Source organism: Hypanus sabinus, chromosome 12, assembly GCF_030144855.1.
Source record: "Hypanus sabinus isolate sHypSab1 chromosome 12, sHypSab1.hap1, whole genome shotgun sequence".
Classification (NCBI taxonomy): Eukaryota; Metazoa; Chordata; class Chondrichthyes; order Myliobatiformes; family Dasyatidae; genus Hypanus; species Hypanus sabinus.
This window is the reverse complement of record NC_082717.1, coordinates 42,297,888-42,321,939: the sequence shown is the minus strand read 5'-3', so window position 1 is coordinate 42,321,939 and position 24,052 is coordinate 42,297,888. Positions and strand designations below refer to the sequence as shown.

At 37.9% G+C, this 24,052-nt stretch overlaps 1 protein-coding gene across 1 annotated transcript in view; it reads left to right on the top strand.

Annotated features, from left to right (window-relative positions):
• Positions 1 to 24,052, top strand: part of tgfb2 (transforming growth factor, beta 2) — a 65,436-nt gene that overhangs the window by 6,510 nt on the left and 34,874 nt on the right. Inside the window, exon 2 of the mRNA XM_059985830.1 lies at positions 9,528 to 9,691. Within this exon, the coding sequence (XP_059841813.1) occupies positions 9,528 to 9,691 (164 nt within the window). The remainder of the gene's footprint in view (positions 1 to 9,527; positions 9,692 to 24,052) is intronic.

The window sequence follows — 24,052 nt, the reverse complement described above, 5'->3', positions numbered from 1 at the left end:
CCTACTAAGTTAATTGTTAATCTAATTCTTCAGAACATTTCCACAATGATTATCAAATTAAATTTTTCGTATGAGTGGAATATTGATACAGCTCTAGTAATTTTTGTTCGGGAAAGTAAATATTCTTAGAAGATACAGATTTTTTTTGGGGGGGGTTTAAATTAAAATGCTTAGGTGGTCCATTGGAACAGCAGAGCACTTTGTAAATTTAGGAGTGAGCAATTCTAATGCTTGAAGCAGTCCACTTGCCCTGCACCATGACTGTGCAAAAAACACACATGCACTTAACTCTTTCCTGTTAGGCAGAATACAGTTTCCGTCGTGTGTAATGCACACTTTGAGCATTACTGGCAGGATTTCACACTCCACAATTACAGGCCGTGGATAGTAATACAGAAGATTCACTGTGAAGAACAATAGTGGCTAGTTTATGTCTGTGCCTTTCATTAAGATCTTTTCAAATGCACATATTTAGCTAAGTTCTTTTGGGAAGACAAATGGCTGCTCTGTTCAGTGATTATCAGATGATGAAATGGAACGTGACTGTAGTCTGTGTAATGACCTCCTGGTATTTTCAAGTTCTTGCAATGAGGAAGCAATTTTGGGCAAACTTGCCCTCATCCAATTCTAATACCCTGCCAAATACTTCCTTAATTCAGTGCATCACTAATAATATCTATTAGTCTCACCAGGAACTAACAGATCTACCTGTGGAACAAGGTCATTGAATTCAGGCTGAGAGTCAACAGGAATACATTTATACAACTTTCTAGATGTACACAGTCCCAATGTATTAAGGGTATTGTATAAAGAACATAGTATTGACCAGGTGACTGACAGATCCCAAACACATTTTTAGAAGCTTTCGGAGCTACATGCATGGATTGCTTGGAATTCTGATTGCCTAAACATCTTGGCATTAGTAGTAGATGTATTCCTAAAGGTTGTTATCCATCCTCCAATTCATAACTTCTAACTAGCTCCAAACCACTGAAAAGATAGATGGAGGTAACATAAATCAAATCAAAGGAGCACTGTCTTTGAATCGTATTCCCTTCCTTCCATTAAGACCTTCAGAGTATATACTAGCTGGGCTTTTTAGTTCATTTTGTTACTTATTTTTTTCTCTTTTATCTCAGCAAGTTCAGTAGGCACATGGATGTAAGGAAGATAGATGGATATGGACATTGTGTCGGTTAGTGTCTGGGTGATTTTTGCTTTGCTTTTTAGTTGGTTTGGCACAACATTTGTGGGTCAAATCACCAGCTCTTGTGCTGTACTGTTCTATATTCTATGAGCAACTTGTAAGTATACAATAGTTCTTGTTAATGATCTTTTCCTCAAAAGATATTTAATTTTCATTTTCCATTCCAAAAGAGAAAAGGTGGCTGTTGATTAAAACCAAAAGTAGCAATGAGATTTGCAGCGTGTTTAGACATAGTCTGCAACACACTAAGCACTAGTACAGAATAGTATAATTTTCTAACCAAAACAGTATTTAATGTGTAACAATTGTATAATTAATGGTCTGTTTAATTGGCTCACAATAATGCATTTGCCTGATTGCTTTTGGAATGAGTGTAGTTCCCATCAAGGAAGTGAAACTCAACATTAAAGAGCAGTTCATTTTACTTGGGAATCATTCTGTATCAATACCAAATGATGTGAAGCCTGTTGCAGCACGGTCAGACAAAGAACAATGTTCTCCCTTCTATTCCTAATGATGCATTTAAGACCAACCCCAAGCAATGTGAATTGAACCAGTATGCCATCTTTCTAATCACCCACAGCAGGCACACTGTGCTTTTGCTATCCATGATTGCCATGGAGGCACTGGAGATAAGATCTTCAATTTATCCTTGCATTAGGAACTAGATTCAACCAATGATTTTGACAGTATATGAACATGTATAACAGGCAATGGCATACAGATGATTTCATAGACTAGGAAGTTTCTTAGAGCTTGCTTTGCCAATGATATTTTTCTGATAAAGAGTTAGTAAACCTGAGTGTTGTGTTGGAAAACTCTCCTATTCTTTGTAAAGCTACATTATAAATCAGAGCTTTATAGTAGCATTAATAAGTAATATTTTTCAAGGAAGTTGCATTGGAGTAGAGCTGAGCTTTGAGCAATAAGTGAAACAGACTTTTTCCCCTTTTGCATATTGCCTAAAGGAGAGGTTTGAATGGAACATGAAACGGATGTCCACTCTACCATTTCTTATTTGCTATCCAAAAATAAAAACAAAAACCCATTCTATTTCAGCCAGAACATCCAACTTTGAGTGCAGATTCTAACATTTAAGGGTAATCATTCCTGTAGCTAAGAACAGGTCAATAGTTCCTAAGCAGCACCACAAATAATTTATTCCAATGTTAATCCAAAACATTTACTCTCTGAACAGTTGTGAGTATAAAATAAACCCAATCTTTTTAATAGACTCTTGAAGAATATTTAGAGTTCATGTAGTTTTATGGAAAAAAGTGAATAGAAACTGAAATCATCAAGTGAAGTTTCCAAAATAAATGCAGGCAGCATAACTTTCACATGCCCCATCAGTTCTCAAATAATGGCATCTGAAATATTTTCCAGTCAGTCAAAAAGGCAACAGTTGTCTTCACTTGTCTGCTTCAAGTTTACTTTCCATTGTCCAGTTTAATTGTTGATTGAAATGATCTAGAAATTCTTGACAAGTTCCATGACCTTGACATTTGATAATTTGATTTATATGTCCATTGTAGTTGAGATTAATTTTAAAGGATAATGCCACAAGAGAGATACTGACACTTGAGATATGTTTAATGATGTCTGCATTGGCATCTGGTGTTCTTTCCTTCATTTATTCTGCTTTCCTTCTGATGCAGTCATAAAATGGGATCTTGATGTTCTTACATATCTTTGCCTTTAATGTTCGTTTTGTTAAGGGCAGGCTTTATTTGGAATTTAGCATCTAGGGCCATGGTACAGTGTCAGTGGATCAGGACATGTTGTACAGCATTGCACCACCAAGACTTCAACTTTCAAAGGGATAAAGTAATATTTTCTGAACCACATCCATTAGAAACATCAAATTGCAGCTTTCAGTTTTTTTCATGTCTACAATAGTCAAAACAAAGAGCCAGGTTTTGCACTACAGTTTGAAACTAGACAGCTTGGTCTAAAATATTAGTCTGGTTGTTAAATTTCTGCAATTCAAAACCTTGGCTGTCAGATTTCTCCATTAACAAAATCACCTGCAAGTGAAATGGATGTTTGATCCAGATGCTTGCTGATCATATAGAAAAGAAAACTGTAATGTTTGTGGATAATTGAATCAGATTATGAGGAGAACAGCTAAGTAATATGTTTTCATTCCATCACCCAGTTGAGCGCATGTTATAGCAATGACGCAGATGTTAACTAAACGTAACAGTTAATCTCTATCAATGTCTGCCGTTTAGTCAGACATGAATTGGGGAAAATCCTTAGTGGGGAAAAATTTTGGGAGCCATAGAACAAAAATCCATTGGCCCTTCCAAGTATGCTCTGTTAACTATATGCCATAGTATCAAATTGTCTGTGTGTATCGATTTAAGACGGGAACTTGCTCACATGTGTAATTGATGGCATAAATTTTAAACTTATTCTCACACAATTGTCATCTTAGCTTTCAATATGCTTCAACATTGGTGCCCTCATGGAGTCCAGTGGTGGAGCTGGATCTTACTGAATTCTTTAGCATTAGAACTGATGAATGGTCCACAAATTCATTGAGTTCAATGGAGATTGTGGGGCTGAAAAGAAGAAAGGTGAGAAGTTAAGTTATTTAAGAAAATTATTTGTAGCTTGTTCAGTGTTTCTAAGGTCTTTTGTTTGTATCTCAGTCCTCTTCTCAGCTCTGTTATGGAAGCTAAATGGAAGCTTCAATTCTGAAGAAGGGCCACTGATTCAAAATCTTGGCCAGTTTTCTTCCCATAGATGCTGCTTGACTGGCTGTATTCTTTCAACATTTTAGTTTCAGTAAAAAGCAGTTTTACTCTCTTATTATTCTACTTTAAAAATCATTTTAATTGACTTGTTAAAAATCTGACTTTATTTTATAGTTTTCATGAAATTGATGAAATATTTAAAAGTTTGATAGGTTTGAGAGCAGGTTAAGTTATGTGGGGTGGGGGCGCTTTTCTGGCTGTTGATTTTGTAAAAAGAATTCTCAGGGTTAGACTTTTCCAATAGGTTTGTGGGCCCTGTCTCTGTACTCTGTACTGCTTTGGACCAGTAAGATAGTCCCTCTTTTGGATTACTTCAGCTTGGGAGAAGGGTAATTGCAAGCAGTGGCTGTAAGTTATTTTACCCCAATATATAATTAGATAAAATATGTCCAATTTAACTGAAAACATAAATCTCAAATTAGTTATTCAGATGTACTGAAAGATTAACATTCTCCCTATATCTATAGTAATTAGTTTAAGGTGCATAGCAAAGGATTAAATTTGACTTTGGTGATATTATTGATGTTGTGGTTTAGTTGGTCACTGTACATGTGGTTGGAAGCCCTTAGTATTTTTGAATTTCATATTTGCAAGATGGAGATCTGCTGAAATAATTAATAGGTTTTTAATCCATCAAATATGATAGGTTATCACATGCATTTTTTTTTCAAATGCTATAGTTGACCCTATTGACTGCAGTTCTTGAACTGCTGATTCCATACATTGTGAGTGAACTCCCTGTATGGGTGAGGAGCTGAATCGCTCCTAGCCACTGGGCAAAAGTATCATAGAAGCATACAACTGCAGAGTTTATAAACATCAGCATCTACTTTCCAGGACCCATGTTTAAAACTCTAAAGCAGAGGTTCCCAACCTTTCTGTGCCATAGACTCCTACCATTAACTGAGGGGTCTGTGGACCCCAGGTTGTGAACCCCTGTTGTGGAGAGACGTGTCAGTTTTGTGCCTTTGTATTAAGAAAATAACTGTTACTTTTGAACCTAATACTTGAACACGATACTTTAAGTGAAATTATTACCTTTCTATGGTTTTGTTGAAAGAATCTTTCAGTGTTTACCATAATTGCTCTGTGAAACTGACAGCAACTTTAAGATTTCTGTGCATCTTGAATTTATTTGAAGTAGAGATATGAATATTGTAGGCTGTTATTCAACACTCCCCCATAGGCCTCACTATTTTAGAGACTTCCACACCATCATCAAATGAAATATATGGGTTGATGAGAAAGATGGATTTTGTAAACATTGCATCAGAGCTAAGTGAGTTTTGAATGCTTTATTAAACTACAATTACTGTGTAGATAATTCTCTGATCCTAATCTTATATATAATTTAAATGCTGCAGATGAAATTTTGAATATTCTCAAATAATTACATTAATTCTTTATAATTTATATAAGGTATTTTAACTTGTGTCTTAATTTTTAAAAACGTAGAAACAGAAGTCTTCAGCACATTACAGGCCCTTCGGCCCACACACCTACCATGCACCCTGCACTGGAAAATGCCTGGAATTTCCCTACCGCATAGCCCTCTATCTTTCTAAGCTCCATGTAACTATCTAAGAGTCTCTTAAAAGACCCTATTGTATCCACCTCTACCATCACTGCCGGCAGTGCATTCCACACACCCACCACTCTCTGAAAAACTTGCCTCTGATACCCCCCTTGTATCTATTTCCAAGCTCCTTAAAACTATGCCCCCTAAATTTTAGAAAGACTGTATTTCTTGCTCTGTAAAATGTTTCTTTGAGGTTAGCATGAAGTGTAATAGCTTCCTCAGTGACATCACCTGGGTCGTTATATTGTAAGTTCAAGTAAAATAAAACAAATTTTCTAGGAAAAATTGAAGTTCAGTTATGAAACAGTTAAACATGAGTCCTAATGAAGTGGAAAGAAAAAATCATTTTATATGCAATTTTGTGCAAAGAAACTAAAATATGTTAGTTAATGTTGTTGTCATGGTGACCTCTATATCCAAAAACATATTTCATATGGGTCGGATAAACATGGCCACTTACAGCTCTTTATACCGACCAGCTTATTTGAGGGCACCTGGACCCTGTAGATTGCTGAAAACAATCCAGAATGTCATTGCCAAGATTTCTGTGGAAACATTTCAAAGCCCATATTTGGAGGACTGCTGTTGACGGTGACCACATTGTTGGGTTACTAAATAGCGTAGACAGCAATGTCAAGGAGCTTTATTCTATCAGTCCAAATGATGACTCATGACAGCCTTGGTTTCCCTGTGCAGACTACAACTAGTATGTTGGAAGACGACCAGGGTGTTCGGCCCTTCAAGCCTTTTCTGCTTTTCAATTAGATCATGACTACAGTGTATTTGAGCCTCATTGCTCACTCAATCTGAGATCCTTTAATAGTCCTGCCTAGTATGTATTATCATTCTCAATTGGCCAGAGTTCCATCCTTTATGTGAAGGTGTGCTTCTTGACTTTGTCCCTAAATAGCATAGCTGTAATTTTAAGGTTGTGCCCCTTTTGTTTTCAGTTCCCCTACCAGGAACGTAGCCTCATAGAAAACAGCAGTAATTTATTATTTTGTGTTGCTCTGTATCATCCCCTGGGTTTACTTGGACGGTGCGCTGCTGGACTGTGCCAACTTGTATGGGGCTTCGCTCAGAGGCTTCAGTAAACAGTATTACTGTGGTTTCATATTTTCCTTTAAGTCTAACTAAAATATTCGAGGTTTGAAATGTACAGATCAGCTCTTCCACACATTGGAAGGATGGATTTTGTGACATCAGTGTTGGAGAAGGAAACATTTTTCTGCTCTTCCCTGGTAATGTTTCACCTTCTACTCAGATGCAATGTTGTCCATCTTTTTAAATTTGGATATGCGATGCATTAAGCTGGTCTGCTGTTCCCTGTTTTCCTCTAGAGAGTAGCACATCACTGCATTGACATAAATGGGAGATGGTAAAGGATTCTGATGTACAAAGTGATGCACAGAGATCTGGTTATGTTTGTTCCACTGAGTGCAAAGAGTGATCTCCCAGCATGCCTGGTTTCTGGGTTACTTCTTCATCGCTAGCCATTACATTGGATATGGCACCGCTGTTCTAATATCTGTCCATCTACTCAAGAACTTCTCTCCAAAGTACCTAAATCATCTTGTAACTGCAGCTGTACTAAGAAATCTAAATTAAACATATTGAATGGTGCAAATGTGAAGTGAAAATTCCAAATATGACTACTTCCATCATGTATTTGTGATAAAGAGTTGAAAAAACACAGATCCAGAATTCAGTACCTGCACAAGTAAATGAAATAAATAGATAAAGCATGCCCAATCCAAAGTATTTTGTAGAAGTATCATAAAGAGATCTCTGAGGTACTGATGAGAGATTTTTGGATAGTTCGAGGTAACTGCAATTTAAAGCATTGCTGTTCAAAAAGAATGAAGTGCAAATAATGATCACATATTAGTCACTGCAACTTCTGTGCATAAATAGAACTGAGTGTCAGAGTAATTTAGAGGATTACCTTCCAAATTTTAACCTGTTAATCAACAGTGAACACAGCTTTACCCAGACTGATCTAACTCCTGAGTGTAAAATGTCATGTTCAGCACTAACCTCATATCATAGCAGATGATTCTTGTTGACTTCAGCAGAACCTGAATTTCTGAAATGGATTTGAGTGCACAGTTGCTACTCTATATTAATAACAGAGGACAAATTTCTATCCATCTGCCCTAGAAGTGACTACAAAATGCTCAATTTTAATAAAATACAGTATTGAAAAATGCAATTAAATCATTGATGTACAGAATGTGAATTGTCAAATTATGTGAGTGACAGGATGAAATTTATTCCAAATGGACGCAACATTCAAACTAAGCTAAAAGTAGGGCAAATTAAAAAAAAAACAAGTATTATTTAACATTACTGAAGGTATTTAGCACAACAAGCAGCATCAGTTGTAAGAGAAACAATGTTAGTATTTGAGGCTGATGGCCTTTCATCACGGATGGATAAAGTTAGAAATTAATGATGTTTTCAGCTTCAAGGAAGGAGGAAGGGTTGAGACTATAAAGAGAATGTTTGTGATCTCTCTTGTCTTTACCCCACCATAAACATTCCCTTTCTTCTTTCCATATATATTCCTTCACTGCAGCTTGGAACGTTTTGATATCTAGTTTTATTGAACATGTCATTGACTGAAAAGTCCCACTCCATTGATGTTGCTTGATCTGCAGACTATTTTCTGTTTTCTGATTTCCAGCACCTAAGGGTTTGTTTCTGAATAGAAATAGACCTTTGAGTTCAATTATCAAGCTGATAGGCATTAGAGGAAGTAACTGTTTGAACAGCTCACATCTTGAGTAGTATGTCCAGTTCTGCTCATTAAGAAATAAAGGAAATATTTAATTCCCAGAATTATGAAAGGAAAGAGCATAGGCCAATCCCCAACATGGGTACTTAAATTTTAAGAAAAGGCTGAACGAGACAGGGCTTTATAGTTTGTGAAGACCAAAGTCTCAGAGATTTTAATATGGAAGAATAGAAGTGAACATCCAGCAATGCAAACATTGTTCTGCAGTTCTGTTGAAAATCAAACCATGGGATTAATGTACACACACACACAGAATCAATCTAATAAAAGCTAATGCTTTGGAAATTGGTTTCTGGTTAGAGTAGAGGGGCAAAAGTTTGGAATCTCTTCAGAAAGATCTAGATGCAGGTATCAGGAGAGGTTAAGGTTGCTGGAAGTGGGTGAATTGAAATAGGCCAAACAGTCTTTCTCACCTACAGTCATGTAATCTTGCAGTGGGAAAATTACTATTCCCTTGTTTTCATGTTAACCTCATTCCTTACTAGCTGTGTTCACATTTCCTAAAGGAACTCAAATAACAAAGCTGCAAGAACAAACCAACAAGTTGTTAACTGTAAAATGCAGACACTATCATTAGTAGCATGATGACAACTCACATTCTCCAGGGAATTTTGGTGATCAAATTAAAACCTGTAAATTCACAACAATATTGTTATTCGTTATTCAATACTTTATTGAAATAACCCATATTAAAGCCTGATATCTTGGATAAGGTGAATAAATTTGCTGCATATCTGTAGCAGTGATTTGGCTAAGCTGAACTACTAATGTTATAGCTGCATTAATTCAGAGAGTTTACAAATATCCCATATAGCTTATATAATGTACTATCTTCAAAACTGCAATGTTCTGTAGAGCATAGAAAGCTAAAGTATGATGGGTGTTGGCTTGAAATTTTAAGACAAAATTACATGCAATTTGAAGCCCAGTGTGCCAGCACTTTAGAGTTTTAAGAAGCTTTTGAAGCAGGTTGTTATTAAATAATACTGTATCAGCCTTGGAACAAATTAATAATTTAGAATCAAATAGATTTTTTGATTAGGAGACACTTACTATGAACTCTTTATACAGGGACATCTAGCATTTCTGATTGAAATTAATACTCTGTATATTTGCATCATTTGAAGCCACAGTAATGTTTGCTGATCTTTGTTGATAATTGTTCCATACACTTCCTTGTAGATGTCATCTCCTCCCCACAATACAACCGATACTTTAGACGTGTGCCTTTTGACGTCAGCTCAATGGAGAAAAACGTTTCCAACCTGGTGAAGGCAGAGTTCAGAGTGTTTCGTTTACAGAATCCAAAGGCAAAAGTAGAGGAACAACGAATAGAACTGTATCAGGTAGCGTTTGATATAAAATATTATTGCATTTAACATTTATTTCAATAGATGTTAATATAAATGTTCAGTAATTGTGCTACTTTAGCCCAATGAATGTGTTGTTTCTTCATCTCCAGGAGCCAAGTAAGGCTACAAATGGGTAAAGTTTATCCTAATTAATTATTCATTTGTTTACTGTAGGCATCGTTGTGAGGTTAGCATTTATTGCCCATTCCAGATCGCCTCTCAACTGCTTGACTTGCTAAGCCATGTCAAAGTATATTGAAAAGTCAACTATATTATTTCATGTTTGATGTTACATATAGACCAGATGAATAACGAGAGCAGTTTTTCTTTCCTGTGGTACATTAGCAAATCTGGTGTGTGTTTATTACCTTTACAGATTTTTCATTAGAGATAAACTCTGACAGTGAGTAGCAAAGTCATTCTTTTTGGTTAATGGACTTTTTGATAAATCAGTTTCGAATACCCAAAAGACGTGAGAAGACTATGTGGACATACAGAGGTTAAAAGAATGCATGGATCTCAAAATGGTTCAGTGATGAGTGAGTGGAATTAGTGTTCACTTGACATTATTTCACCTGGCAAGTCTTGTGAGGTGAGACTAGAGCTTTACCATTTCAGGCATATCTCAAGCTTCTGGTTTTTTGGAGCAAATTTGGCTAGTAAACTCATTCTGCATTCTGTATTGTACACAGAAATGAAGAGTCAGTCGTAACTTTCAACTGTAGTTAAACCTAATATTTAAAAACTTTTAAAAACTGACAATGGCACATTTCAAAATGTTAAAAAGGTTACCAATAATAGGTCAAAAACTCACGTATCTTGGGTGAGACAGAGGCTATGTACCCAGACTCTGTAGTTAAAAACATTATACTTTCAGTGCACAGAAATGTTTAGTTCCATCAATGGAAAAAAAATTTCTGTATTGTGATTATCACAACAAGAAAAGTCATGGTTGCTTTTCGTAAATCAGTAGTGTAGTTACAACAAGAATCTCTCCCACTGTACTTCTAGCATAATCAATTTTAATGCAGTAGGAAAACATATTTTGCTTCTGATGGAAAAGGAACTGAATTCTTTTGATGTGATTGCAAAACATTCTTGAAAATCTTGGAATCATATTCAGTGGAATAAGGTTTCCCATACAATGTAATCACTATAAAGCAGTAGCTCTCACACGAAACCAGTTTTCAAAGCTTCCTTTTGAGTTATTGAATGTTACTTAAATTATAAGTGTATGTGTCTGAGGGATTTTGTTGTGGGCTGCTGCTTTTGGGTTTGAAATAATACCAGTTTCTTACGGGAGCATGGGGGCAGAATTTTTCTCTGCAAGAATAGAAGGTAGAAGGCAACAAACAAAAATGAGACATTAGTTAGTGAGGCCAAAGCTGGAGTATTGTACACAGTTCTGGTCACTGTACTGTAGGAAGGATGTGAATGCACTGGAGAAAGTGCAAAGGAAGTTCACTAGGATGTTGCCTAGGATGGAGTGTTTCAGCTGTGAGGGGAGACTGAACAGGTTGGTGAAGGATCTGATTGGAACATACTGTACAAAATTAATTAAGAACATAGTACAAAACTTTATTTTTTTCCCGCTGGACAGAGACATTTACCAGACGGCACAGATTTAAAGTAAGGACAGCAGATTTAGAGGGAATTTGAAAAAAAAAAATTCTGAGTGCAGTTGAAATCCTGAAACTGAGGGGCAGGTGTGAGCGGTTATTCTTACTGAGAAATGATAAGGGTGAGAACTTGAAATGCCATCGCTTGGAAGGCTACAGGCTGAGTGCTGGGAAGCAGATTCATACAGAGAGGTATCTGACAGTGGTGTAAACAATGTCAGCCTAAGGGTCTTTCTCTTTGGCCCTGAAACTCTATGATTCTGCAGTATATGAATATGTATTCTGATTTTGGATCTTCAGTGTGATAATATGCAGTTGTTATATTCAATTTCAAGAGAGGCACAGAAAATACCAACCTGCCTGCGTGGTTTCTAACTAAAGCACAACATCTGAATGCAATTGTTCTCAGTGGGGATTGTTATTCAAATAGTATAGTTGAATCGGAAGATGAACTGCAGAAATAACCATCTGTACCTTTGAAGGCTGATTTTATTGGAAAATTAGGCATTTGATTCATTTTATTAGCAAAAAGGGAAAGATGATCGCAGGTATCGACAATGGATAAGGATAGGTACTGATTAGTAGGTTGGATCTAGACATGTAGCCATGGACCAAACTGGGATATTGATTTTGCCACATTTATCCATCTGTGATTCAGATGAGGGAATAGACAGGGTTAAATATCCTAGTCAATTGGCATTAAGGTTCTGAGTAGCACAGATGGGAGAAATGAAGTTACTTAGAGACTGAGGTGATTTAATGCCAGGAAGCATATGGGAAACTTGAAACTGCAAAGGGAAGCAAAAATATTTGATTGTTAGCACAGTTGCAAAAATGGGAAAAAAAGATATAATTATTTAGGATTAGCTGAAATATAATTAGCTGAAACAGATCATATTATTCAACCAGCCCATCCTGATATTTAGATAATAAGACCATAAGATATAGGAGAAGGATTTGGCCATTTGGCCCATCAAGTCTGCTGTGCCATTTCATCATGGTGATCCATTTTCCCTCTCAACCCTAATCTCTGGCCTTCTTCCTATATCCTTTCCTGCCATGACTAATCAAGAATCTATCAACCGCTTCCTTAAATATACCCAATGACTTGGCCTCCACAGCCATTTGTGGTAACTAATTCCACAGATATGCCACTGTCTCATTTAATGCTTCAGTTGAGCTTCTTCCATCCTTCCTTGGATAAATCCTAAAGTGTAACCCACTATTCCCTACTTTGTCGCATAGTTACCCAGCTTCTGCTTTAATGCTTGATAATTACACTATGAAACTCTTGTTTTTTCTTTGAGTAGCCTCATACAAGAAGAAGGTATTTGTGCTTCTGTTCTGCAGACCTGTGATCAGACCTCATTTGGGGTATTGTTTCTGTCCTGGATGTTCTGCATAGTAACAAGCAGATATTAAACTTGATGCAATACAAATTCAACAGAAATTGTTGTTTAATGGTTTAAATTGTGCTGGTAGCTTATATACATATAAATTTCTATTTCCTTGAGTACTGAAGAATAAGGTGAGATTTAATTGAAATTATTTAAAAATATACCTATTTCCTCTTCTTAGAGAGTTTGGAGCAAGGAAATGTGATCTTAAAATTAGAAGTTATTCAAATGTGACTTGAGGCACTTTTCTTCCAGGGAAGATATTCCCTAGGTTGGGTTTTAATTGAAACTGTTGAGAATGAGTTCAATAGTTTTTTGTCATTGAGGATGCCAGGTAAGGTCAAGAAAATTAACTTAAGGGAGTGAAAGACCTCTGCCATTCACATGTCCCTGTATAAAGTTAGTAAATGTTTATCTCTGAGGTGTGTCCAATAATATTCACCATAGACTCAACTCTACAATTCCACAACATATTTCTGCAGCACATTCTAAAGCTTAGGGGCAGGGAAAGGAATTTCTCCCTTGTGATTGCTACGCAAAATAACAAATTGACACAAAATCTCCTCTTATTGCTCCAATCAACATTTCACTGCGTTTTGTTTCTTCTGTGCCCATTATATGTAACTGAAAGGCTAGAAGGGAGAACCTGGGCTCCTTATGATATTGATCCTGCCTTCCCAACTTTTCCTGGTTCCTGGGGAGTCTTGGAGGTTGAAGCTACATTCTAGGAACATGCTGATACCATAGGAAAAAGTTCACTTCCTTCTTTCTGGAAACTAATGAAGATTTTGTTCTAGATCAAGAAATTTCATTCCCAATTTTTTTGCAAATTTTTAGCCCTTCACTGTATTTGTTCTCGCTTGGTGGACGCCATCTTAATGGAAGAAATTCTGATTAGCACCAACCATAAAAAAATCATATACCCAATTTAAAGGAATAATCGGCATAGCATCTTGCAGTGCTTTACATATACACACTCGTTATTCTGTAGGAACTTCTATTTGTTGGACTGTGCTGTTTTAGCAATTTTTATTACAAGTAATTTATCTGCAATAGAAAGCTTTTGTGAAACCATCAAAGGTTTGTTTTGGTTATCTAAAATTCTGTTGTGGGTGTACATCTTGTTTTAGTAGAAAGCAAATTGACTGTGGATAGGATGGGATTTGTTTATTTCCTTAAGGCTACTGCTTAATAGTCTGCATTAAATCCTCTCTTTCTATAATGCCAGAACCAAGCACATCAGCGCCATGTTTATTTTGGAGATTGGAAAATCTCCTGATGTGGTGCTGAGAATATAATCTAATCATTGTTTGAGTGCCAGATGGCACAATGCCATCCATCTCTTTATACTTTAAAAAATCAAAAATGGCACAGTGGAAGAGTGGTGATACTTTACAGTGCATTTAAGCCCCAGGATACAACATCAGAAAATGAAAGCTATGACTTAAGCACAGGGCAGGTCCAGACCGTTAGGCCCCTCCAGCTTGTTCTGGCATTGAATTAGATCATTTGCTTCAGTTTCTCATTTAGCAAGTTCCAGAACACATCAAAGAGAGGACATCACGCATACATTTCACAACAGGAAAATCCACTGGACACTCAGAGTGAATGGTTTTGTAATTTTGAATTTGAACTCAAATCCTTTTCAGATTGCTTGGAGCAGATTTCAGATTTTCAGACTGCTTTTCAGATTGCTTCCTGCCCTTCTCTCCCCAAATGAATAGTTGGAGATTCTTACCAATAATCAACATAGGAGATGAAAATCAATACCTTGCTGAATGTAGAGAGCTGAAATATGAGCAGAGACTGCTGGAAATACTCAGCCAATCTTTCAGCATTTGTGGACAGTGAAAGAGAATTTGTGTTTCGGGTCAATGATCTTTTGGCAAAATTCTGTAGGTAGAATATTGACCTGAAAATATTCATCTGATACTTCCCCATTCATAGTTTCTTTCTGCCTGTCACATTATTAAAGACATTATACTTGCTTTCCCACCAATTCTCTCTCCCCATCAGCAACCTGCAAAAAGTTACATATTTAGAGCTGAGAAATCCTGTTGTGTGGTGCATGTTTTTAAAATTGATCTATGATTAATGTTGAGTGTATGATCAATTGTGAAAAACTTTTTCAGATCACTAATGTTGATAGCATAAAATGCAAGCTTCTTTCAGAAACCTGGGAATGGAGCACATTCAATACTCTAATGGCACTCGCCTGTGAAACTATACCACCACAGGATTAATGCGCAGTGTAGGGGATGCAGTCTAAGCTGCAGGTGCAGGCAATGCACCTGCACTACAGAAAGAGATTATCAGTCACTTGCAAGTCAGTGGCAGAGTTAGTAATAGCGTCTTCGGCAGACCAGGAGTTGTGTGCAGAGTCTGAGTTTGTTTTACTGTTTGTTAGGGGTGTTCCGGAGGTGATTTTGTTGGCTCTGCAGCATTATCAGGAAGAAGAGAGGAGAGAGCAAAGGGAAGAATGTCTTGCCTGAAGCTGAAGAATGAGGGACAAAAGGCTTTGATTAGAAGTTCCTATCCCTTAAGAGTTTCCTGAGAAGCATGCTAAGGTATCAGTGACGAAGATCTGACGTTTTTTTAGGCAGTGCTCCCATCAAGCATCCATTTCAGCAGAGGGGAAGTTACTACTACAGGACCAGTAGCTAATGTATTTCACATTTCTTGGCTCTAAAGTATACAATATGATAAATGTTCCCTATTCAAGGAGAGGGGAATTAATATTGTTTTTCTTGATTAAAGAGTAGCAGATGTTACAGGCACATCGATTTTCCCAGATTCAAGCTTCTTGAATGTTCAGGGATTTGGGCTGAATGCACGCAATCTTTTTCCCAGTGAAAAGGAGTTTAAAAAAATGAACACAGGGAGAAGTTTTAAAGTGAGAGGGGAAAGAATTAAAAGGGACCTGAGGAGCATCATCTTCATTGTAGTGGGTGGAATGCTTATGGAGCAAGCTGCCAGAGAAGTGGTTGAGGCAGATGGTATAACGGTATTTAAAACACATTTGGACAGGTTTGTAAATAGTTAAAGGTTTAGAGCATGGGTTGCCAACCTTTTTTATGCCATGGACTGGTAATATTGAGCAAGGGTTACGTGGACCCCAGGTTGGGGACCTCTGGTTTAGAGAGCTATGGCCAAATGTGGGCAAATGGGACTTAGAGCATCTTGGTTTGCCTGAATGCATTGGGCTGAAAGGACTCTTTCCATGCTGTATTACTCTATGACTCTAACTGTACACGCATGGTATTTTAGGCTCTTTGGATGGGCTGGCCCCTCATCATGAACTGCAGAATTTATCACTCATTGAATGCACAGATGACATGAAAACTCCAGTAATAAAAACTGGCCAGCAGGATTGGATGACTCTTCTGGGTCAAAGGGTATCCCTTTCTCTCTTGGCTCCTCACCACAGACCTTGTCGTGCAGAAGCATGTAATTGCTATGGCAGCTATGCAAGCTGCAGGACTCTTTTGCTTTTCAGCCTTCTGTTACAGACAGAACTTTTCTATGTGTCTGACGCCTCCATCAACGTTTTTAGACCTGCACTAATGGATCAGGGGTTCCGATACTTTGCCTGTTCTGGCATCATTCTTTTCAATGTTTCCTAAGCTGGCCAATGACCTCTTGCAGTGCTTGGATTGAGCACTGATCTTTTTTTAAGACATAAAGACACAGTGTCAGTCAGTGGGTCTTGTAGAATTTTGGCACTCATGAAATTTCTTGCTATCAATGGGAAAATACTTCTTTGTAAGAAATGTGTGTAGTGAAATCGAGTACATATGGCATTGGGACAGACTGGGGTGGGTCTCGTGTTTAGCATCACATTTGGACTTGTTTATTGGGCAACATAACTCACCATGGATCCTGATCAGGCAGATGATTTCTGATTGGTATTTGGGCTTCTTTAGCAGTAAATACATCATTTTAAACTGTCACATGTAAATGCAACAAGTAGTAAAAATAGTATAATCTTATCTACACAGTGCCATTCATTACTATCTTCCTATCGGCATGATTTTATGTGAGAACTGTTGTACTAAAAGGTTGAATTCATCTACACTGTTAGCCACCAACCACAGGAGTCTGGCTTGCTTCATTATAAACGTGTAAAGATGATGGTATGTTGATTTTGTTAACATATATTTCAAGAAGCTTATTAAGTCTTCAAGATAAAAGTTAGACAGTGCCCTTTTCCTTTCCGTTGGGAGGAAGGATGGATTCATGGCAAATAGAAGGAGCACCAAAGCTGAATTATGTTAATAATCCTACTTGCAACTAAACCTGAATATGCTAAGATTTTTAAATAATTATTTTTATGGCTTGAAGAAACATTTAGAGTAGCGATTTATATCTGATAATACGAAAAATGTGAGGACTGTCTTGTGGAACCTGCAGTCCTTTCCCGTTTTTCCAAAGTGACTTCATAAAACCAAAGGAATGAAAATAATATTTTAGAGTTAATGGTGGTGGTAATTTTAGATCCGAAGTTCGATCAAGAATAGAATATTGTCACAAGAATCCAGCCTTGTATAAAGAAAGAAAGGACTGTGTTTCTGTGACATCTTTCCATCCCTAAATGCTTTACAGCCAATGAAGTATTTTTGAGGTGTAGTCACTGCTAACATCATCGTGAGAATAACCCAGTAATCTGTTACAGAAATATAAATCAAAGCATGCGGCACCACAGTAGAGTGAGAGGTTAGCGCATCGCTATTACAGCTTGGTGTGTCGGAGTTTGGAGTTCAGTTCTGGTGCTGTTTGTAAGGAGCTTGTATGTTCTTCCTGTGATTACATGGGTTTCCTCCCACAGTCCAAAGTGGTACTGATGTACTGGTTAGCAGGTTAGTTGGTCATTTCAAATTTTCCTGTGATCAAGTTAGTGTTAAATAAGTGGATTGCTGGGAGCACGGCTCATCGGGTTGGAAAGGCCTTTTCTGTGCTGTATCTCAAAATAAAATAACAGATGCAATGCTATGGAATAGTGTTGTGGAATCTTTTACATCTACCTGAGATAGTAGACAAGACCCTGGCAGACCTTGACCTTATAAGATCAGACCATAAATCTGATCTTATGGCCCACCAATACCAGGAGGGCAATTTCTGAGAGAGCAGCATTTAACTGTGGGAATATTTTGAGTCACTAATCATATAGACAAAACTGGAATATAATTCAGAATAGCACTTGTTGGACAGTTTAAATTGTTATGAGCTTGCTATATTCCGTAGTTAACCTGAGCTGCTAGCAATAGCTTTTGATTAGCCTGGCTATGCTTTGCATTTCTGCCATTAATAATAATTTCCCAAAGCTGAAGCAGTAAAGCTGATAGTCTTGCTGTTTCTTGAAATATGGAATGTCTGAAGCTAGCCAGTATCACAGGAAACTAAGCTCTTGACTCCCAACCAAAAGGCTGAAATATTTTGAGTCCTTTTAGCTGATTGATTTCTTTGGAAGAGTATTGTTCATTGTCAGTGGGATTGCTAGATAAAAGTACCACACAAAAGTGAGTCTGTTCAATTGTGATGAGAGCCAAGTAGAAAATACTTAGACAGTTCGTTTTGTTGAAAGCAGTTAAGAAGTGTCTTCAGCCTAAATCATTCCAGCCCTGTTCTATCACAGAATGTGGAAGTGGAGAATGTGAATGAGAATGTTTATTGTGGGATTTGGGGAGATAGGGTGGGGAGGATGTAATTGTGGGGTGAAGGAGTAAATATTGAAAGTGGATTAAACAATAAATTAATATTTATCTTTTATGATGCATGTCCAAATTACCCACATTTGTAAATCTTTTTTTTGCTTCTGCTGGTAATGGAAGGTCCCTTAAGTAAGACATGCAATAAGAACTAGTATGCCCTCACTGTCAGGAAAGGGTCTGTGATCCATGGTTTCTACCTGAGTGGAGTGGTAAGTTTGACAATAATACTGCCACACCATTGATTTTATTAACTCCAACACCCAGCTTGAATAACTTCCCCACTTGCCATGTGTAAATGGATGTGGAGACAGGGCAGTGAAGTGGTTATGGGAAGGTGTCAGTAGACCTGAGCTAGCTTTGCAGAGGGCCTTAAATAACTTGAAAGGACAGACAAGGTCTACAAAGGTTTTGTTTCCTATCTGCCTGTTCAAGCCTTGCATCTCATATGGGTTATTCTGGGCTGCATGACCTTTTTCATAATTCAGTGGTGCTTCCTGCCTTTTGGTGTACTGTAGCAGTGATCCTGTTGTAGTGCTATCTGAGTGATCTCACAGACTGCTGGTAAGTTCTTGCTCACTAGTGGAGATCACAGTGAATCTTAAAATGAACACATATTTACCCCAAGTCTATGAAACCCAGTGGAGCTAATGAAAGAGTTGACAGGTTTTTAGAATTGAATAAGAATACATATATAAGCTGATAGGAAAATGTAACATAGAGAAGAGTGTAAGAATTCAAAAGCAACATTTGCCTCTCTGATGAATTTACTAAATGTGTGCAAACAATCTCCAATATGTAGTGTCACGCATGCCTTTCTCTTCACATTCCTCAATTTTTGAAACAGAACCAGAATCACATTTATTTTCAATGACATAAGACCATAAGACATAGGAGCAGAATGAGGCCATTCAGCCCATTGAGTCTGCTCTGCCATTCCATCATGGCCGATCCCAGATCCCACTCAGCTCCATATACCTGACCTCTTGCCATGACCTTTGATGACCTGACCAATCAGGAAATTATCAACTTTCAATTTAAATATACCCATGCTGTTGGCCTCCACAACTGTCTGTAGCAGAGCAAGCCACAGATTCACGACTAAAAAAAAACCTTAAAAATCCTCCTTACCTCTGTTCCAAAATGTGGCCCCTTAATTCTGAGGCTGTGCTCTCTAGTTCTGGACACTTCCACCATAGGAGACATCCTCTCCACATCTACCTCATTGAGTCCTTTCAACATGGTAGGTTTTAATGAGATCCCCATTCTTCTGTATTCCAGTAAGTCCAGGACAAAGCTGCCAAATGCTTCTCATATGTTAACCCCTTCATTCCCAGAATAATCATCATGAACCTCCTCTGGACTCTCGCCAATGAAAACACATCCTTTCTGAGATATTAGGGATCAAAACTGCTGACAGTACTCCAAGTGCAACCTGACTAATGTCTTATAAGACCTCAGCATTACCTTCTTGTTTTTATATTCTATTCCCCTTGAAATGAATGCCAACATTGCATTCTTTACCACAGATTCAGCCTGTAAATTAACTTCTGGGAGTCTTGCACCTCTGATGTTTGAATTTTCTCCCCATTTAAATAATAGTCCACACTACTGTTCCTTTTCCCAAAATGCATTATCATACATTTCCCAGAAATGTAATCCATATGCCACTTTCTTGCCCATTTTCCAATTTGTCTAAGTCTTTCTGCAAACACTTTGCTTCCTCAACACTACCTACCCCTCCACCTATCTTTGTGTCATCCACAAATGCTGCCACAAAGCCATCAATGCCATTATTTAAATCATTGGCAAACAATGTGAAAAGTAGCGGTCCCGATACTGAGCCCTGAGGAACACCACTAGTCACCAGCAGCCAACCAGGAAAGGTCCTCTTTGTTCCCAGTTGCTGCCTCCTGCCTGTCAGCCACTCCTCTATCCATGCCAGTATCTTTCCTCTCATGACTATGTCATAAAATTCTGGAATACAGGTTCATTTGTTATCTATGGAATAAAATCAGATCTGCTGAGTGGCATTAACTGAATTCATTTAAGACACACTGCCGCTCAAGTAACCCAACATCAGTTCTGGGATAATACTAGAACCCATAATTAAAGATGTAATAGCAGAGCTTTTGGTAAACTATGACAGGATTGGTCAGAATCAGTATTGTTTACAAAAGGGAAACCTCGTTTGACAGACTTACTGAAGGTTTTTGAGGATGTAACTGTAGCATGGATATGGTGTATTAGGACTCTCAGAAGTCTTTTGACAATGTCCTATTTAAGAGATTGGTGTACAAATTTAAAGCACTTGGTTGCTGGTAATGTGCTGACATGGATGGACAGTCTATTCATAGATGGGATCTGGAGAGCAGGAATAAGTTATTCAGCCAATTGTCAGTGTGGCAAGACAGGACACACATGTCTCCACCGCATTTCTGAGTGGCAGGCAGTGACAGATTGGGTATTGCACAATTAACTGCTTCCAGCACAGGTATTCACAGTATACCATAAGACGTAGGAGCAGAATTAGGCCATTCAGTCCACCAAGTCCGTCCTACCTTTCCATCATGGCTGATCCCAGATCCCACTCAACCCCATACACCTGCCTTCTCACCATACCCTTTGATCCCCTGAACAATCAATAAGTAAATGATTTAAACAAAAGAATTACATGTAATACTCCAAAGTTTGCAGATAAAACAAATCTGTTTGGGAAGGTAAGTTATGAGGAAGATACAGATAGGTCCAGTCTCATTTACGTAGGTTTGAATGAGTGGCCAAATGTATGGCAGTTGCAGTAGAACACGACCACATCGGCGGCAAGAACAGGAGTGCAACTTATTATCTGAGCAATATTAGGATAGGAAAGGGAGAATTGCAACAAGAACTAGATCTCCTTATTAAAGTAAGGATGCACGTGAGCGGGTAGTTATGAAGGCAACTGTCTTGTGGGCCTCCATAGTAACAGGATTCACGTGAAGGAATAGGAATCAATAACTGCAAATATGTCTAGCCTTGGTGAGATCACACTTTGTATTGTGCGTGTAGGGTTAGGGTTAGGGTTAAGGATCTTCCTACATTGTAGGGAGAATAGCAAGGTTGACCAGACTGATTCCTAATGGATGGAAGCACTGGCATATCAAGAGAGATTGGAATGACTGGGCTTATCATTCATGTTTTAATGAATGAGACGAGACTTCTTCCAAATGTATAAAGTACTGAAAGAATTAGGCAGACTATTTGCAACAGCATTATGATAGGGATCTGATTAATATAATTTCCCTCATGATTAGTGGTAAGCTACAACACAGAAACAAACCCTGTGTACATTCCGTTTGCAACTAATAATTGATATTGGGAAATTGCACTAAAGCTTACAAAACTAAGGATGCATGTTATGACTGACTGCCATAATTGTTGGGTTTGAGAGGAGAAGGAGAAAATATAACTCCTGACAGGGCTTCAGGATATATTGCCTAGAACATCTACAGGCAAAACAACATGACTTAACCAGTCTCTCATTGAAAGCCTTGCTAATATTCCCATCTGTTCCAGATGGGCTCTTTCAACACAGGCTCTGGACATAATCCTATAACACAGAAGAGCTAAAATTAAGTGGTAAAGCTGCTGAGCTGATTTCCTCTGGATTCCAAACTCTGGTATGCTCCTTTGCAGCTTAAACAGGGCATGTTGGGTCTTGGAATCCATTTGTTTATGAAGGTCTTTATTTGGTTTCTATTCACAGAAATTACAAAAGTTTTTTTTTCAGTTTGAGAGACCGACTAAAGGTAGATTATCTGTTTGTTGAAAATTAAAAAGAATTTGTGCATTATGTTTCCAGTATACTTGAGTGAATGGATTCACCAGAGATGATGTGATTCATTAACCTTTTTACCCATTTTCTGTCAATACTTGTTTCCTCTGTCTCTGAACTTTGATACAAATGACCTTCCATTTCCTTTAGTATCATCAGAGCAGTTGTGTTCTTCATACACAATAAGTCATGCCAAAATCCCAAATATACGAGACTTTTGTATGGGTTGTATTTTAAAGCAGCCTCATTTCATAGCAAGCGTTCTACATTATTTAATGGACTGCATAATGCTAACAATTCCACAGTCTTATGGCTGGGTGTTTGACTCTAGCTAATCATTATGTAACTCTCGTGTTGATGAATGTAACAAAAGAAAACATATAAAGTGATAAAGCAAAGCCCTCATTCATGGCCTTATGCTTTTAGACTCAATTATTCCAATGAATAATCTTTTCTGATTCAACCTCCATAAATATGGTCATCCAAAGCTCCATTCAAGTATCTTAAGTTAGAAGGAGCCTCGTTCACCTGTCATCACCATGCATCCTGATTAAATCAAGCCCTTATATAAAAATTCTAAAACCTTTTCATGATCTCACATTTCCATATCATAGAACATAGAATAGTACGGCATAGGAACAGGCCCTTCTGTCCAAAATGTTGCAACAAAACAATTAAATTAGCAATCTAAATCATACTTAAGGGTGGAAGTTAGAGGCAAAGTTGATGAAATTGATGACCTCAGCATGGGTACATGAAGCAGCTCCAATGCAGTTTAAAATATAAACAGGGTAAACCAAATCTGGTGATTACTCCACGTTCAGTCTAAAGGTGTTCCTCCATTTACATTTGTTCTACTTGGGAATTTCTGCTATCATGTCTTTGATTTGCTCATGTTTCCACAAATACATCTATGTCATAAATTGAAGAATATCTGCATTCCTAATCATTAACAAAGGACAGTATCCATTGACATTGTCATCTTGTGGTGGTTACCTACCAATGATCTGCATAAAATACTCAGTTTATATTTTATCACAGCCTAGGTCCAAACATTAACTTAAGAACTGAATTCCAGAGATGAGTTTGGAGTAACTGATTTCGAAATCCAGGCAGTATTTGCCCAGGTGTGACATTAAGGAATTCAAGTCAAACTGTTGTCAATGGGGCTCGAGGGGAGAACTCTCCAGCATGTGAACTTATACCTTACAGAAAGTTTATCATTGTTAGAAGTCAGCATTCACAATCACGAAGCTTCACTGTAGGAGATTATTCAAGCAGTGTCCTTGCCCTAGCCATTTTAACCTGTTTCTTCCTTCTGTCATCAGATCAGAAGTGTGAATGTTTGATGTTGATTACACCATGTTCATGTTCATTTGCAATACCAGAGCAGATGAAGTGGTCCGTTGCTGCATGCGATCACTTGAGTCGAGTATGATGCTCCCCAACAGCATTGTCTTTGAGTGTGTCCTCAGGTGGATGTAGAGGCTATTTGGGATCCTGATAACTGGAATGTTAGGGTGGATTCCATTAACGGGGAATGCTGTGCATTCTCCTTTCATTTAACATGGGGAGTCTGGTGCATAAACTACACAGACCTTGCCAGATCAGTGTCAGGGCCCAGTGACATTGAGTGCCAGGTGACTGGGGACCCTTCACTGCTGCAGCATTCTTCAGCCTTCAGTCATCATCTCCACCAGCTCCATTGTTGAGGCCTTAGTTGGATTGATCTTCTGGAAACTCCACAGGAACTAAATACCAGATGGCTAAGCTCCAGTCAGTGTTGCTCTTGGGAGTCAGGAACTCATAAGCCTCTC